At 52.4% G+C, this 15051-nt stretch overlaps 1 protein-coding gene across 6 annotated transcripts in view; it reads right to left on the reverse strand.

Annotated features, from left to right (window-relative positions):
• TACC2 (transforming acidic coiled-coil containing protein 2) overlaps nt 1–14683 on the reverse strand; it is a 107435-nt gene extending 92752 nt beyond the window's left edge. For 2 of the 6 annotated variants that reach the window (XM_081158304.1, XM_081158300.1), the window contains exons 1-2: nt 14578–14653; nt 5169–5246 (exon numbers count right to left, since the gene is read on the reverse strand). In XM_081158304.1, the coding sequence (XP_081014430.1) occupies nt 5169–5201 (33 nt within the window). In that variant the 5' untranslated portion in view covers nt 5202–5246; nt 14578–14653. Of the gene's footprint in view, nt 1–5168; nt 5247–14577 lie in introns of all 6 variants that reach the window. The other 4 variants (XM_081158305.1, XM_081158303.1, XM_081158302.1 and 1 more) reach the window with 3 other exon arrangements.
• Between the last annotated feature and the right edge of the window lie 368 nt (nt 14684–15051).

The raw sequence follows: 15051 nt of genomic DNA on the forward strand, positions 1-15051 counted from the left end.
GCCCAGAGGAGGCACATGCCAGTCCCAGCCACTCGGGTTCCTTAGAGGGCTGGTCGGGAGGCTGGGCCACCTGCTGGAGGAAGCATGAGACCGGGAGCGGCCGGGGGCTGAGGGCTCCTCTCCGAGCACTAAGCAGGACAAGACCCAGGGGGAGACAGGTCCAGCGTCACCCTCTGAACCTCGGAGTCGGCGGCTATGGCAGCCCAGCCCCTCTCTGGACTTCAGAGGGGTGAGAGTTCTCAAACTGCCCAGCGTCTTTCTAATCCCCAAAGGCTAAGATATCCATCGTTTGCACGGAGATAGTGAGGGGGCCCTCGCGCCCCGATGAGAGAGGCATAAATCAGGGTGGCCTTCCCGAAAAGCATTCGGCTGCTGATGTGGACTGAGACGTAGAAACAGAGACAGAGACACAGGTGGAGACGGAGAGCGAGACATACTATCCTTCACATGACGCAGCAATTCCATTCCTACGAGTCCACCCCAAACAAACCGGCCTTCGGTCCTGGACGGCGAGATTTCGTACAGATAACAGGGAGCAAAACGGGAGCTGGTTTGAGCCTTGTCTGCTTTCAGGCAGAAGGTCAGCTTCGGTTAGAGGGTCTGCCCCCTGCCCCTGGGAAGTCTCCTAAAACAGGTAGGCCAAGCGCCCTCTAGTCTAGGGTTTCTTGACCTCAGCACCTTTGACGTTTTTTTTAATTCTCACTCGAGGATATTTTTTCCATTGCTTTTCAGAGGGAGTGGAAGGGAGAGAGGGAGAGAGAGGGAGAGCGACATCGATTGGTTGTCTCCTGCACATGCTCGGACCAGGCCCGGGAATCGAACCTGCAATCGAGCTGTGTGCCCTTGGCCAGAATTGAACCTGGGACCCTCCAGTCCACGGCTGGTGCTCTAAACACTGAGCCAACCAGCCAGGGCACCTTTGACATTTTGGGGTGGGTCATTCTTTGTTGCAGGGGCTGCCTGTGGTGTGAGAACATTCAGCAGCATCCCTGGTCTCTACCTGCTAGGTACCAGCAGCATCTCCACCCTGGAGCTGAGACACCAGAGATGTCTGCAGACAATGTCCCCTGGTGGGGAGAATCCCCCCGTGAGACTCTCTGCTCCATCCTGGGTGCCGCCCACGGGTTTGGGTGGGGCCTGCAGAGGGTTTGGGGCCCAAGCAGATCTAGACGACCTTATGGAGTGTTGACCTTGAGCGGCTTGGTTGGTTAGTGGGCAGGACTGAAGCCAGAATATAGGTCTAGTGCCCTGGACTGTGTCTGCACACGGACAGCATTCAACCCACGGGAATGCCATCTCCGCCCTAAAACACAGGGCGGGACCTTCTTTAAGTAGAGATGACAAAGACCAGGACGTGAACCTAATCCAGCCAGAGGAACATTATTCCCCACCCCCCCCAACACACAGAGGGTTTAACAGAAGAAGGGAAGCATTTCCCAACTCATTGCATGAGACAAGTACCCCCCGGATACTAAACCAGGCAATAAAAGAAAACTACAGAGCAACGTTCCTCGTGAATTTAAATGCGAAAATTCTCAACAAAATGTTACCAAGTCACATCAAACAATGTTTAAAAATAATTATACACCACGACCAAGTGGGTTTCTTCCAGGCGTGCAAGGCTGGTTCGACACTCAGGAATTAACCAGTGAGTCTAACACGCCAACAGGCCAGAAGAAAAAGCAGATGGTGACGTCAACCGATCGAGAAAAGGAAATACCCGACACCCAGGCACAATAAAAATCCTCAGCAAACTAGGGCTGGAAGGGAATTTCCTTAACTCGATAAAGAGAATTTACAAGAAACCCACAGCCAATATCTCATTAACAGTGAAAGGCTGAATCCTTACCCCCGAGACCGGAAACAGGGCAGGGATATCCACTCCGACTCTTCTTAATTAACACAGTTTTAGAATTCCTAGCCATTGTCATTAGGCAAGAAAAAAAAAAGTACACAGAATTGAAAAGAAGAAATACCACTCTCCCTATTTGCAAATACCGTATTTGTCTACGAAGAGAATCCCAAGGAATCTATAAAAAAACTTTTTAGTCCTAACGAGCGAGTTTGGCAAAGTCACAGGATACAAGATCAACACACAACAATCAGCATCCTGACGATGACCATGTGGGAACCAACATTGAAAACACACGATACCATTTACAGTCACTGCAGAGAAAATAAAATACTTAGGCACAAACTTAAAACATATGCAGAATCTCTATGCTGACAATTATGCAGTGGTGATGAAATAAATCAAAGACGACCCAAATAAATACAGAGATACTATGTGTCCGTGGGCCAGAAGACTGAACACAGTGAAGATGTCAGTTCTCCCCAGACTGATCTACAGGTTTAATGTCATTCCTATCAGGATCCCAGCAAAGAATTTCATAGACGTAGACAAGCTTATCCTAAAATTTATATGAACAGCCATAGGTCTTAGGATGGCTCAAGCAATTCCGAAAAATAATTAAGTGGAGGGAATCACTCGGCCTGATTTTAAGACCACACATCAGCAGAATGAAGGCTGCAAGAAGGGGAGGCACCAGGTCAATGAAATAAAAGAGAGAACACAGAAATAGACCCACACAAATATACCAACTAATTTTTTTAAAATTATGCTTTTATTGATTTCAGAGAGAGGAAGGGAGAGGGAAAGAGAGAGATAGAAACATTGATGATGAGAGTCATTTATCCGCTGCCTCCTGCACACGCCCCACTGGGGATGGAGCCCACAACCCAGGCATGTGCCCTGACCGGGAATGAAACCAAGATCTCCAGGTTCATAGGTCGACGCTCAACCGCTGAGCCACGCCGTCCGGGTGAACCAACTAATTTTTTGATGAAAGTTCAATGGAGAAAAAAGAGTATTTTCAACAGAGAAAGGAGAGTATTTTCAACACATGGTACTTGAGAGGTGGACATTCATAAGCAAAACAAAACAGAAACACAAAAAATGAACCTCAACCTAAATCTCACACCTTACACAAATTAGCTCAAAATGCATCATGGGTTTAAATATAAAATGTAAAACTATAAAAATTTTAGAATAAAACATAAAAGAGAATTTTCGGGATGGGGAGCTCGACAATGAATTCTTAGGTTTGAAACCAAAAGCACTGTCCACAGAAGGAAAAACTGGTCAACTGCACCTCAGAAAAGCTGCCGTTCTGTAAGAGACCAGGTCAAAAGGGTGAAAAGACAAGCAAGAGTGGGAGAAATATTTGCGAACCACAGTCTGACGGAGGGTGGTATCTAGACTATAGAAAGAACTCTCAGCAGTAGAAAAAAAAATGTTCAGCTAGAAAATGGGCAAAAACACGAACAGACATTTCACCACAGAGAACATACAGATGGCAACGAGCACCTTAAAGACGTTCGACATCATCGCCTCCCAGGGAAACGCAAATTAAAACCGCACACGAGGAGCTATCCCAACACGCACTTGTCAGAATGGCAACGCCAAATAGTAACATCCCCGAGGGATGCGGAGAAACTGTATCGACTGCATCGCTCGGCCCTGCTGGCGGGAATGCAACATTGTGGCAGCTGCTCCGGCGCTAAGCACGTGACCACCTTAAGGCCCAGTGACTGCGCCCTTGGGCATTCATCTCCGAGAAATGAAAACATATGTTCACAAAATACCCTGTGCACAAATTTTCATGGCAGCTTTATTTGCAACAGCCCCAAACCGGAGACAACCCGGATGTCCTCCGGTGAGTGGGCTGCCCTCCCTCTGTGCCCTGAACACCACGCGGCAGTAAACGGCGACGGGCTATGGACGCGCGCAACAACCTGCCGGACTCGAGGAGGTGACGTGGAGGGAACACAGCCGGTTCCCCAAGGTCCCATACGATCCCGTCCACCTGCACAGCGTTATTCTCAGAACGTTAAAATGGAAGAGACGGTGGACAAACGAGAAGTGGCCGGGGGTTAGAAATGGGGCACAAGGGCGGGGGGTCTCAGGGCAACAGCGGGAACCCTCGGCTGACGGGAATGCTCTATAGCTGGACTTTATCGATGCCAGTGTCTGGGTTGTGATCCTGCAGTTTTACAAGATGTTACCCTCCAATGTTTCGAGGTGAAGCGGGTTTAAAAGGAAAGTCGGTAGAGGGCCCATGAAATTTCTCAGCGTCATTTCTTACAACAGCACATACCTCTACTATTACCTCAAAATAAAAAGTTTAACTGTAAAAACTTAAAGATTTCATAGAGAAAAATGTGGGTTCCTGACTTCCCTTGAAGAGCTGGGAAGGTCTTGGCACAGGGGCCCCCATTCCCACAGCTGAGAGGGTGGCGGCCGTCTCCTGTAGACAACAGGGCAGGAACCCCCTGTTAGCCATGGTCCCCACCTCTCCCTATTGTCTCACACCCGGTCATTTAACACGGTTACTGTTCCTGTCCTGCCCCTAACGCCTGGTGACTGTCCTTCTTCTCTGAACAGCCCTTGTTTTCCCGATTAAGAAGATTATGTGAAAGAGGGAAAACATTCTCTTGTGCTGGCTCTTACACCCAGTTTTCTAATTCAAAAAGCTCAGTCCCATTAATCCAAAGTTTCCACTGTGTGAGAGACACACGGAAAGTGTCTCCTTGATTTTGTTCACCGGGGCATTGAATTAAAAATGTAAAACTTAACATGGATAACTATGAAATCCGAATATATTTTAATACCCCGGCCATATGCACACTTAAGCAGTTAGAGTCCACTCCGCTATCACGAACACCTTGCCTAACCTGCAAACAATAGCTCACGTTTAATCTGCTCGCCATTGGCAGGTTTTAAATCACTGTTTTAGGGCCATAACTTAGTTTGGGGGAGGAGTGTGCTGTGCAGAAAGTTTTATTTTAAACTCCTCTGCCCCACCCATGTAGGTTGATGGGCGTGGGGCACAACCCAGGAAAAAAATGTGCCAAACTCTCACAATAAAAGTGCAGAATAAAAAAGAAACAAAAGAAACACTAGTTTTTATGGCTTATAAATTAGGGTAGCCTCAAAACGGGAATTCTGAAAGTGAAATGAGAACAACGCCTCCGCGGATCCGTACGTGCCCGAATCCGCACACAGCCCGGGCTTTAGCTCGCTCCTTCCTGGCAGAGAGAAGATGCTGGAGAGGAAAGCCCGGGGCAGCGGAGAGGCGCAGGCCGGGGAGAGGCTCCCCGCCACCCACCTGGTTCTCCGAGGTGCTGTGCTCGTTGCCCATGGCCAGTCGGGTGCCCAGCGTCCCTCAGGACTTAATCAGAGGCTCCTGGAAAAGACAGAAGGACATTCGCGTCCGTAAAACCGAACACGACGGGAGGCGTTTTCTGTCTGCTTGTCTCCCAGACTCCGAAGTCCGACGCTGGGAATGTTTATCTCTGCAGCCCCAGCGCGGAAACTTGCTTTCAGGAGGGTTTTCTTCAGCGCCGTGCCACCCAGGCTCTTTCCCAGGACGGGATGGTGTTTTGACTCCCCACCCCGGGGTTGGCAGACACTTCTGAAAAACGGGTTTGCGGCCGCGTCTCTGAGTTACCGCCAGTGCGCACACACATCTGTCTACGTGCAAACGTTGTGACAGGGGCCTGTTGCCAGGGGGAGCCCGAGGAGTGCGCTGTGGGGCGTGTTTCTGATCGTGGGCGTTTGGGACCGGAGCGCGGCTTCCCCGGTCGGTGACAGCGAGCTTGGGTGGAGCGCCCGGAGGCGTGAAACCCTCGGCTCCCCAACAGCGCCCGGCTCTTGCATTTTTCTCTCTAAACACTTGTGTCATCGAATCCGTGTCACTTCTGCACGTTTTTGTGAGGGCAGAGTGGTTTCCTTGCTGAGGAAAATGGGTCTCCCGGGGCCAGACGATGAAGATGCCACGGGGGGGGGGTGCTTCGGGGGCCGTGAGGGGTTGCTCGGTGACGCTGTTTATTAATCAGCGTCCCCACGAGGGTGCTCCCTGCCCAGCCCACAAGACGCATGGGACCTCTGCGGACACGGGTCCGCCAACTTTCAGGAGACCCCACCACACAAGTTACGGAGAACTTCGCGAACCACAGGCTCTCAGACCTTCGGGGCTCACAGCCTTGTCGGGGGAAGCCGGCTGCAGAAGGCAGGGGCCGGCCCGGTCCCGGTTTTGGGGAGACCAAGCTGAACTAGAGCTCAGTCTCCTTCCTTCGGGTTCAAGGTCTCCACCTGGGCAGTGCAGCTGACCCCACAGCCTCCCTCAGGGGACCTTGGGACGGGCTCGCTTACAGTCTGTCCATGGGTTTGCTTATCCACTGGGCGCTGACCGGGCAGCTACCGGGCGCTCTCTCCCCTATGTGAACAGTCCCGGGAAAATACAACTTAAGTATTTTGAGCAATTAAAATGCTCCAAACTGAGAAAATCGTGAGTGACGTCACTGTAGCGATCGATTCTCTCGCTCCTACTACCCCTTGAATTAAAAGGGTACAATTCCCTAATCCCTTCCTGCCATTTGCTGTTTATAAAATGAACCCCCCCCAAAATCATATGCTCGCCTATAGAATGTAAAAATGTTCCTTTATTTAAAATTGATCACGTCAGGTTATTTTTTACGCTCAGTTGGAAAGTGATGCCTCGTTAGAAAATAAGGTCGTGTTCCGGTCGTCACAATCATCACGCCCCTGCCAATTACTGCACCTTTCTTGTACCAACCAGCTGGAATTTCACGCGGTCCAAGGTAGCACTGATTTCTGAAACTCCTCCTTCACCAAATTAATTCCAACCTTTGTACTAAAAATCAGAACATCCGAACGAGCTTTTCGAAATGCGTCCGTAGGCTAAAGAAAATGGCAAAACGTCAGCTCCGTGTAGATTCCGGAGCTGCCACCGGGGGGCCCCGCTGTGTCGGCCCCTCCAGGGCCGCCACCCTCAGGCTGTCGGAGAGCAGAGCGCGGCCCTGCCAGCTACTTACCTTCGGGAAGGTCTGAGCTTTGGGAAGTCCGCGCTTCAGCAACCGGACTTTCTCTCCACCAGAGGCGAGCGAGGTCTAAGCAGACCCACCCCTGCCAGCTGGGCAAACAGCCCGTCTCCACCTCCACCTCCACACGGACACCGCCCAGCTGTGCCTCATACCTGGGCGGCCGCCACGTGGGCCACTGAGATTGCGCAAACCTGCCGCGGGCACTGCGCCGGGGCCTCTCACACAGGGGACACTGTTGCTGAGGGGGCTCCTCTCAGACCCAAACTAAAACTGGCCCCGTGACCAACTGGCTGCACCTAAGGGAGCAGGACTGTCCCCCACTGGGCACGGGGCACAGTGGAGCGGGGGACAAATCTTTCTTTCTAGAAAGGAGGAAATGCTCACTGGGCGCCTGTGTGCATCTGGGAAAATTCCATAAATAGTGTGGAAAGACAAAGGAAACCTGTGGAAAGGGTGGTGCCTGCAGCCTGGCACCTGCTCAGGTGTGGGGTGTGCAGAATGTACTTACCAGGCGTGGCCAGAGTTTAACGAGTGAACTCACGAAAGCAGCAGGCTTGCCCGGATGGCTGCTCGTCAGACCTGCCACCCTGGTGGGAGGAGGCCCCGGCACCCTCGGGCAGGACCCAAGGGCAGCCACCCAAAGACCCTTTGCCCGGCAGCCTCCCACCTCCCAGGATTGCTCCACTCGTTACCAACCAGGCACTCTTGCGTGAATGCAGCTGGCCTAGGTTTGTTTCTGTAGAGGTAGAGCATTTCCTTCGAACGGGAGCTTCTGCAGAAGCCCGCCCTTGCCACAGGTACGACCCCCCCCCCCCCAGGGAATAAACCAGCATTTCATCAACGGCTCCGAGTGTCAGGAGCTCCTCGAAGGAGAAGCCTGGATGTGGAGGGGAGCTCAGCGCCCACTTCTGGGTCAAGCAGAGCAGAAGTGTGTATGTGTCTGCAGATGAATGGTTAAGCAGATTGTGGTCTCACCGCACAATGGAATATTATGCATCCCTAAAAAGGAATGAAGCGCTGACACAGGCTACAGCTCCAAAGAACCTCAAGAACGTTATGCTAAGTGAAGCAAACCATACACAGAGGTCACATATCGTGTGATTTCGCTGATGTGAAATGTCAGGACAGGCAGGTCCAGGGAGACAGAAGCCAGAGCGACGGTCACCAAGGGCTGGGAAATGGGGAGCAAACTTCTGGATGGGCTTGGGCTTTTACTCTGGCATGAGGAAGATTTTGGAACCAGACAGAAGTGGCGGCTGCACCACACTGTGAATTTTTAAAATGTCACTGAATTGCTCATGTTAAAATAATTAATTTTATGTTATATGAATTCTGTCTCAATTTTTATGTGTGTGATTTTCACAACTTGGGTTCTGCATAAGATGTTTGAAATTGCTGAAGAACCAAGCTTTAGGAATAAGGACTATATCCCAGGACTAAGGAGTATGCCCTAGAAATAGAGCTCAGTCAAAACAGACCTACCTCAACAAGGCCTGAAACTAAGCTTCCACAGTTGCCAGTCACTTAACTACCTGGTAGAAGAAAACACAATAGTATTCAGAGGTCGAGAACAGAACCCACATCTACAATGTATCACTGCAATAGCCAAGATACTGTAACCAGCAGGTGAAGAAGCAGGAAAACATGACCCATAATCAAGAGCGAGAACCATCAACATAAGCAGGCGCCCAGATAGCCCAGAAGTTTGAATCAGCAAACAAGGACTTAAAAGTTACTCTTATAACCATGACAAAAGAATTCACAGGAAAAGATGGCTATGATGGGGGAAGATGTAGGGAACTCCTGGAGGATGTATGTGATGGAGATGACAGGGGAGATGTGGGAACTTGAGGGAGGGTGGTGGGCAAGGCCTTTTGTGGTTCTTGCTTGGATCCCGATTGAAATAAACCAACTGTAAAAGCGAAACAAAACAAATGAGACAATCAGGGATCTATTTGAACACTAAGAGAATTTTTACTATTAAGGGATTATTGTGGTTTTTAAAGGTGTGATCGTAATATTATGATTATACACATACAGAAAAAGAGCCCTCATGTTTTAGAGATACATATACTTCGATATTACCGATTGAATGATGGGATGATTTGCTTTAAAACAATATGGAAGGTGGGGGAAGGGACAGACATTAATGGAAAGTGGAGTAATAGATGAAATTAGATTGACTGTATGTAGATAATGATTGAAACCAGCGATGGGTATATGAGGATTCTTATAAGAGTCTCCCTACCTCTGTGAATGCTTGAAAAGCCCGTAATAAAAAATTAAGAAAGAAAAAGAGGTTGGGTGGGAAGGAGAGAAAGAAATGCTTCCTTTTTTGTTTCTCACTCGGGTCCTCTCCAGTTCCTGAGCCAATCCTGGCTGAGCCACTCTCTGCCCGTCAAGGGTGAGTTTTGGAATTAGGTCTTCCCTTCCCAAGCAAGTGGCCTGCCAGTATTTCAGCTACTTTTGATCTGCATTTGCCAAACCAAACTTCATTCTTGAACTTCAGGTGGGGAAACCAGTGCCTCCAGTAGACCTCTAAGGGCAAGGGTTGCTTCCCAAGTCCCAGTTCAGTCTTCTCTCCCACCCATGTCGGTTTTCATTCCTAATACTGAGTGTCTGGCTCCTACTACCTGGCTTCCAGAAAGTGGGCCTGAGGACTTGTCTCACCAGGTATGAAGACATCTCCCGAAGGATAACCTCATGAGCTCCCTACTTCTAGGATCTGCCCCGACGAGAAGCTCTGGTACTAATGACCGGTTGCCCGTGGGCATTGTTCCTTCTCTGCCTCGTTGCTTCTCCAAGGTTGGAGTCTGTAGCTGGATCGCTTCCCTCCGCCCCTGTTGACCAACATGCCAACCTGAATCTTTTTCTTTATGCTAAACGAAGAGGAGGAGTCATTGGCAAAAAAAATATCAACAGTCCTGGGGCAGGAGAGCAGGCTGGTGTTGGCCGAGAGGGACGTATACCCAACCAAGGCCGGAAGTGAGATGCCCACCAGGCAAAGCAAACGGCATCGCCAAACGCTCCTGAGAGAACTGGATCAGCAGTGGATGGTCTTGTGACTGACCTGGATTCAAGGGCTGGTTGTCTCATCTGTTTGCTATGAAACACGAGACGCAAAATAGCTTTGACAGATCCTGACTTGTACCTTTATCGGTCTCGCAGAAGGATATTCACAGGAATTGGACTCTGCATGACCAGGAGGAAATACAGAACCATGTGCCGTTTTTGCTTTTGTTTTAATTCTCACTAGAGGATATATTTTTTTAAATTTTAGAGCTGGGGTGGGGGGAGAGAGAGAGAGGTTGCCACCCATATGTGCTCGGGATCAAACCCACAACGTAGGCATGTGCCCTGAGTGGGAACCCGACCCATGACCTTTAGGTGCACGGGATGGTGCTCCAACCACCAGCCAGGGTGATGCGGGACCATGATTTTAATCTCACAGAGTTGCCTACAAAATTAAGTCCTCTCTAAATGAAAAACTTGGCCCCACTTAGCAATGGTCACTCCAGCGTCACCCACACCCACTCCCTTCGGGGTCCTCTCACAATGAGCAGAGCCAGAAAGAAAGGCTCTGTCCTGAGCTACGTCCTGCAGCTCAGGGCTTGCCAGCCATCACCGGCAGCTGCTGCTCTGAGGAGGGCCCGTCTTTGGTAGGACGTGGACACCCCCCTGGAGCCCCGAACGCTGGGACACAACCAGGTCTCGCCACCCCCGAGCTCGCTGGGACGTAGGCGTGTGGCCGCACAGCCCGCCGGCTCTCTCTGCTGGAACAGCATCGGCCGTGTCGCTGGGTCTAATCTCTTTATAATTCTTTGGCACCGACTCTGACACGGGCTCTGCTGAGGCCGCTCCCCGACTGCATGTGGAGCAAAATTTCCCCTTTTTAGGTCACAGACTCGGAGCGCTCACTCCTCACAGTGACTCTCGCCGTGTAATTTCAAACGCCCCCACTAACAACATCCACGAAACCTTGGCAAGGTGGCCGCTCTCTTCCGCGGCCCCTGCCCTGCACGGAGCGCCCCAAGACTGAAACACGCGCCAGCCTGCCGCAGCAGGCCAGGGCTATAAAACTCCCAAACGCTCCTCTTCCAACGCAGCCGAAGGAAGAGCCCTGGGCCAGGGGCTGGGGATGATCCAGTGACTGTCAAAGGCTACAGACAGTCCAGCAAATGCCGGTCCCCCCGTGTTGGTCTGTTGGGATGTGCAGACCTCACCAAAGAGTGGGAATCCGACCGACACCGTCTTTTCCCAGCACCTGGGGCTGGGCTGGGACCTCCTGTGGTGAGACGGACAAATCTCACCTGGGCTTGTGGTCTCCTTGAAAACCAGGGCATTGCCCAGCCGGTGTGGCTCAAGGTTGGGCACTGCCTGGTGCACCAAGAGGTCTCAGGTTCGATTCCCGGTCAGGGCACATCCCCGGGTTTTGGGCTCGATCCCCAGTAGGGGGCGTGCAGGAGGCAGCCGATCGCTGTTGCTCCATTGATGTTTTTATCTCTCCCTCTCCCCTCCTCACTCTCTAAAATCAATAAAAACATGTTAAAAAGGAAATCAGAGCATTGGCCAGGTCGGCATCACGGTTTCCTGCTGGCCAGGCCACAGTCCGGTCCCTTGCGCTCGTCCTGGCTCCCCCTTCCCGGTGAGCCACCCGGTGTGTCCCCCACCCCCCAGGACGCCAGTGGCTCATTAAACACACACCCTGCAGGCGGCTGGTAGCACCTGTGGTTGCCACCAGCTTTCGCTTCCCGATCCCGTGAAACCACACCCTCGAGCAGGTAGCTTTCGGGGACCAGCCTTTGTCCTTTGCTGTGAAAACGGCTCACTTTACTCCCCCCCAGGAGCCGTCCCGGCTCAGCGCACCAGCCCACCTCCTGGACACGGTGAAGTGGACGAGGGGTTGATTCTGGCTTAAGCCGGGCCCATCAGATTCTCTCTCTGGACATCTGATAGGGGCCCCAGGAGTCACTCCAAGGCCACAAGTCACAAGGCGAAGGGGAACGAGGGCCGGGGCCTGTGCACCCACCCCAGGGAGGACCAGCACCCGGAGCCCAGCAGGGGGGACGGGACGGGACGGCCCACCCTCAGACCAGATCGGGGCAGGAGGCGGCGCAGGACCAGGCGTGGGGAGTGGCCGCAGCCAGAGCTGTGTCTCCTCCACTGACTCCCCGTCTTGAGTGGGTTTCCGTCTCCTGGAAGCAAACGCCTCCTGATTGGAAACACCCTCCAGAGTTGCCCTGGGCTCTGGCCTTTCCTCAGTCCCCTGGTCGTGCCAGCCTCTCTCCCTTCACAAGGCGCTAAACCAGACCCCGCTGTCCTCCTGCGGCCGCTCCTCCCGCCCCCTCCCTGCAGCCGCGTCATGAGACCCGGGTTCGGTCTTCAGCCTGGTCCTGTCCCCGGAAGATTCCATCGGTGCCCAGAGCGTCCCCTATGGAGTCGGGCACGAGGCTCCAGGTCCGGACGCCAGCCCTGACCTCTCCCCACCTGCACGTTACGCCCGATGCTTATCTCCACTCGGGTGACTCACAGTCACCCACCCTCTAGACTGGAATCTGCTCTTTTTCCCTCCAGCCAGCCCTTCTCCGGACTTGCCCGGTTCCACCGAGGAGCGTGTTGGTTCAGCCGCACCCCCGGACCCCTCGTGGTAACTCTGCGCCCCACGGCCCCTGCCCGGTCAGCATCTGCCTCCCCACTGGCCCAGAAGCTCCCCGAGGGCCTGGATTGGTGAGTGTGGTGAACTGTGACCTCGCCCCCAGGGTCTGGTACACGGACACTCAAAGTCTGCTGCAGTGAACGAAGGACTGACGGACGGGCCACCTTACATTTCTCTCTGTCCCACTCCTCTTGTCCGTCCAACACACTCGGACCCTGATCACCACCCACGGAAGCTGCGGCACATCAAGCCGGTTTCCCGACCGAAATTAAAAACCCGACACGCGGACTTCTGGGAAACGACAGCAGAGCTCTCTCATCCGCCCAAATCCCCTCCTATAAACAGGAACAACAAAATTTAAAAAACAGCACCACAAAAGCCCAAGCCCATTTACAGCAAAATAAATGTCCTGTGATAAGGTTTCCCTGAACCTCAGCCACCGACAGCCACGAAATCCACCTGGTGCAGGAGGAAGCAGAGGGAAGCAGCCAGGCCCTGCCCGGCGGCCCGAGGGCAGGAAAACCCCAAGTAGCCGCCAGATGTCCGCAGGAAGGACGCGGGGCCGCTGGGAGGCAGCCGCGAAAACTGGGTGGAGCTGTGCCCCTTGCACACACGTATGCAGATGTCACGCTGGGCGGTGAGGGCTGCGCGTGGGATCAGGAATCCCAGCCTGCATTTCTGTTTCGTGGAGCCCGCTGCAAAACGGCCTGCACACACACACCCACACACTCACACACACACTCACACACTGACACTCACACTCACACACACTCACACACACACTCACACTGACACAGTCACACACTGACACACACACTCACTCTCACACTCACACACTAACACTCACACACACACTCACTCTCACACACACACACACTCACAGACACACACACTGACACACTCACACACTGACACATTCACACACACTCACTCTCACATAGTCACTCACACACACACTGACACACTCACTCTCACACACACTCACACACTCACACTGACACACTCACACACTCTCACAGACACTCCCACACACACTCACACTGACAGTCACACACTGACACACACTCACTCTCACACTCACACACTGACACTCACACTGACACACACTGACACACACACACTGACACATTCACACACACACTCACACATAGTCACACACACACTGACACACTCACTCACACACACTCACACTGACACACTCACACTGACACACTCACACACACACTGACACACTCACACACTGACACACTCACTCTCACACACACACACTCACACTGACACACTCACACAGACACTCTCACACTCACACACTGACACACACACTCACACTCTCACACTCACACACACACACTCACTCACTCTGCACTCCCCTGTGTTGAACTGCACCGGCCTCAGGATTCTCCGAGGCTCAGGGCCCGGCCCTGCCTCACTGCGAGCCCGTGACTCAGTCATAACTGACACCAGGTCAGGCTCAGAAACAGTTTCTGCTGCGATCACACGGGAGCTCCGGTCGGCAGCCCCGGCGTCAGCATCGGGTCGGGAGAGGTCCTTGTGTGAGTCTGAAGAGACACTGTGCAAACTGCCAAAGTCAACACCCTCAGGATCTAAAAATAACTGTTTGCCACAAAGTCCTGGTGTATCAGGGCCTTAGGGGCTCCCTTAACTCATCAGTCCATAGTCACGGTGCCTGAAAATTGTATTTGCAGTGGGCAGATCCCTAACAGAGGCCAGAGAAACCGCTCAACCCTATTTTACAAATGCAGAGACTGAGGTCTAGATCAGTGGGGTCATTTCCTACCTTATTGGAGAGAAAAAAATACAGTTTATGTGTTTAGAAGACAATCAGAAGGTGGGGGGAGCTTAAGAAGCTCAGAGGTGCCTTTAATTCCCCTTCATACAGAGAAAGAAAGACAGACAGACAGAAAGGCATTTATCCCTCTAATCTCAGTAGCCAAACCAGGTTAAAGCCACACGCTGCTCGAAGGGAAAAAGCCGTCCCTCTGAGCCTGACTTACCCAGTATCCTCTCAGCATGAGGAGCAGAGAGGGGGAGAGGCCCCTTTCCTGACGCCCGGACCTCTCGGCACTGCCCTCCGCCGGCCTTCTTCCCCAGGATCACATGGACGTGCGCTATAAATGTGCGTTGGCTTAAGGTCGGGAACGCTGGCCTGGGAGGCAGCCGCGTGTGAGCAACCTGACCCCGGCCTGGCGGCTGCTTTCCAGAAGACTCTGCACCCGGAGGGAGGGTTCCAGGGGGCAGGGAGCTCGCAGGTACGGGAGAGCCTGCGGCCCTGTTTCTAAGTTTATTTGGGAACCGAAGCCAGTTTCAACTGCCTTCAGTTGCAATTTAATTTGCTCGGGGCAGTACTGAATTTTGGCTAGGGCTGGCCACTTTTCAAAACAAAGCAGCCTTATTTAAAAAAAAAAAAAAAGACTATAAAATTAGAAGTACTTCTGGTGAACAGGGACAGATCATTGTCGGCTTCTCCC

The sequence above is a fragment of the Miniopterus schreibersii genome, assembly GCF_964146895.1.
Source record: "Miniopterus schreibersii genome assembly, chromosome: 14".
NCBI classification, from domain to species: domain Eukaryota; kingdom Metazoa; phylum Chordata; class Mammalia; order Chiroptera; family Miniopteridae; genus Miniopterus; species Miniopterus schreibersii.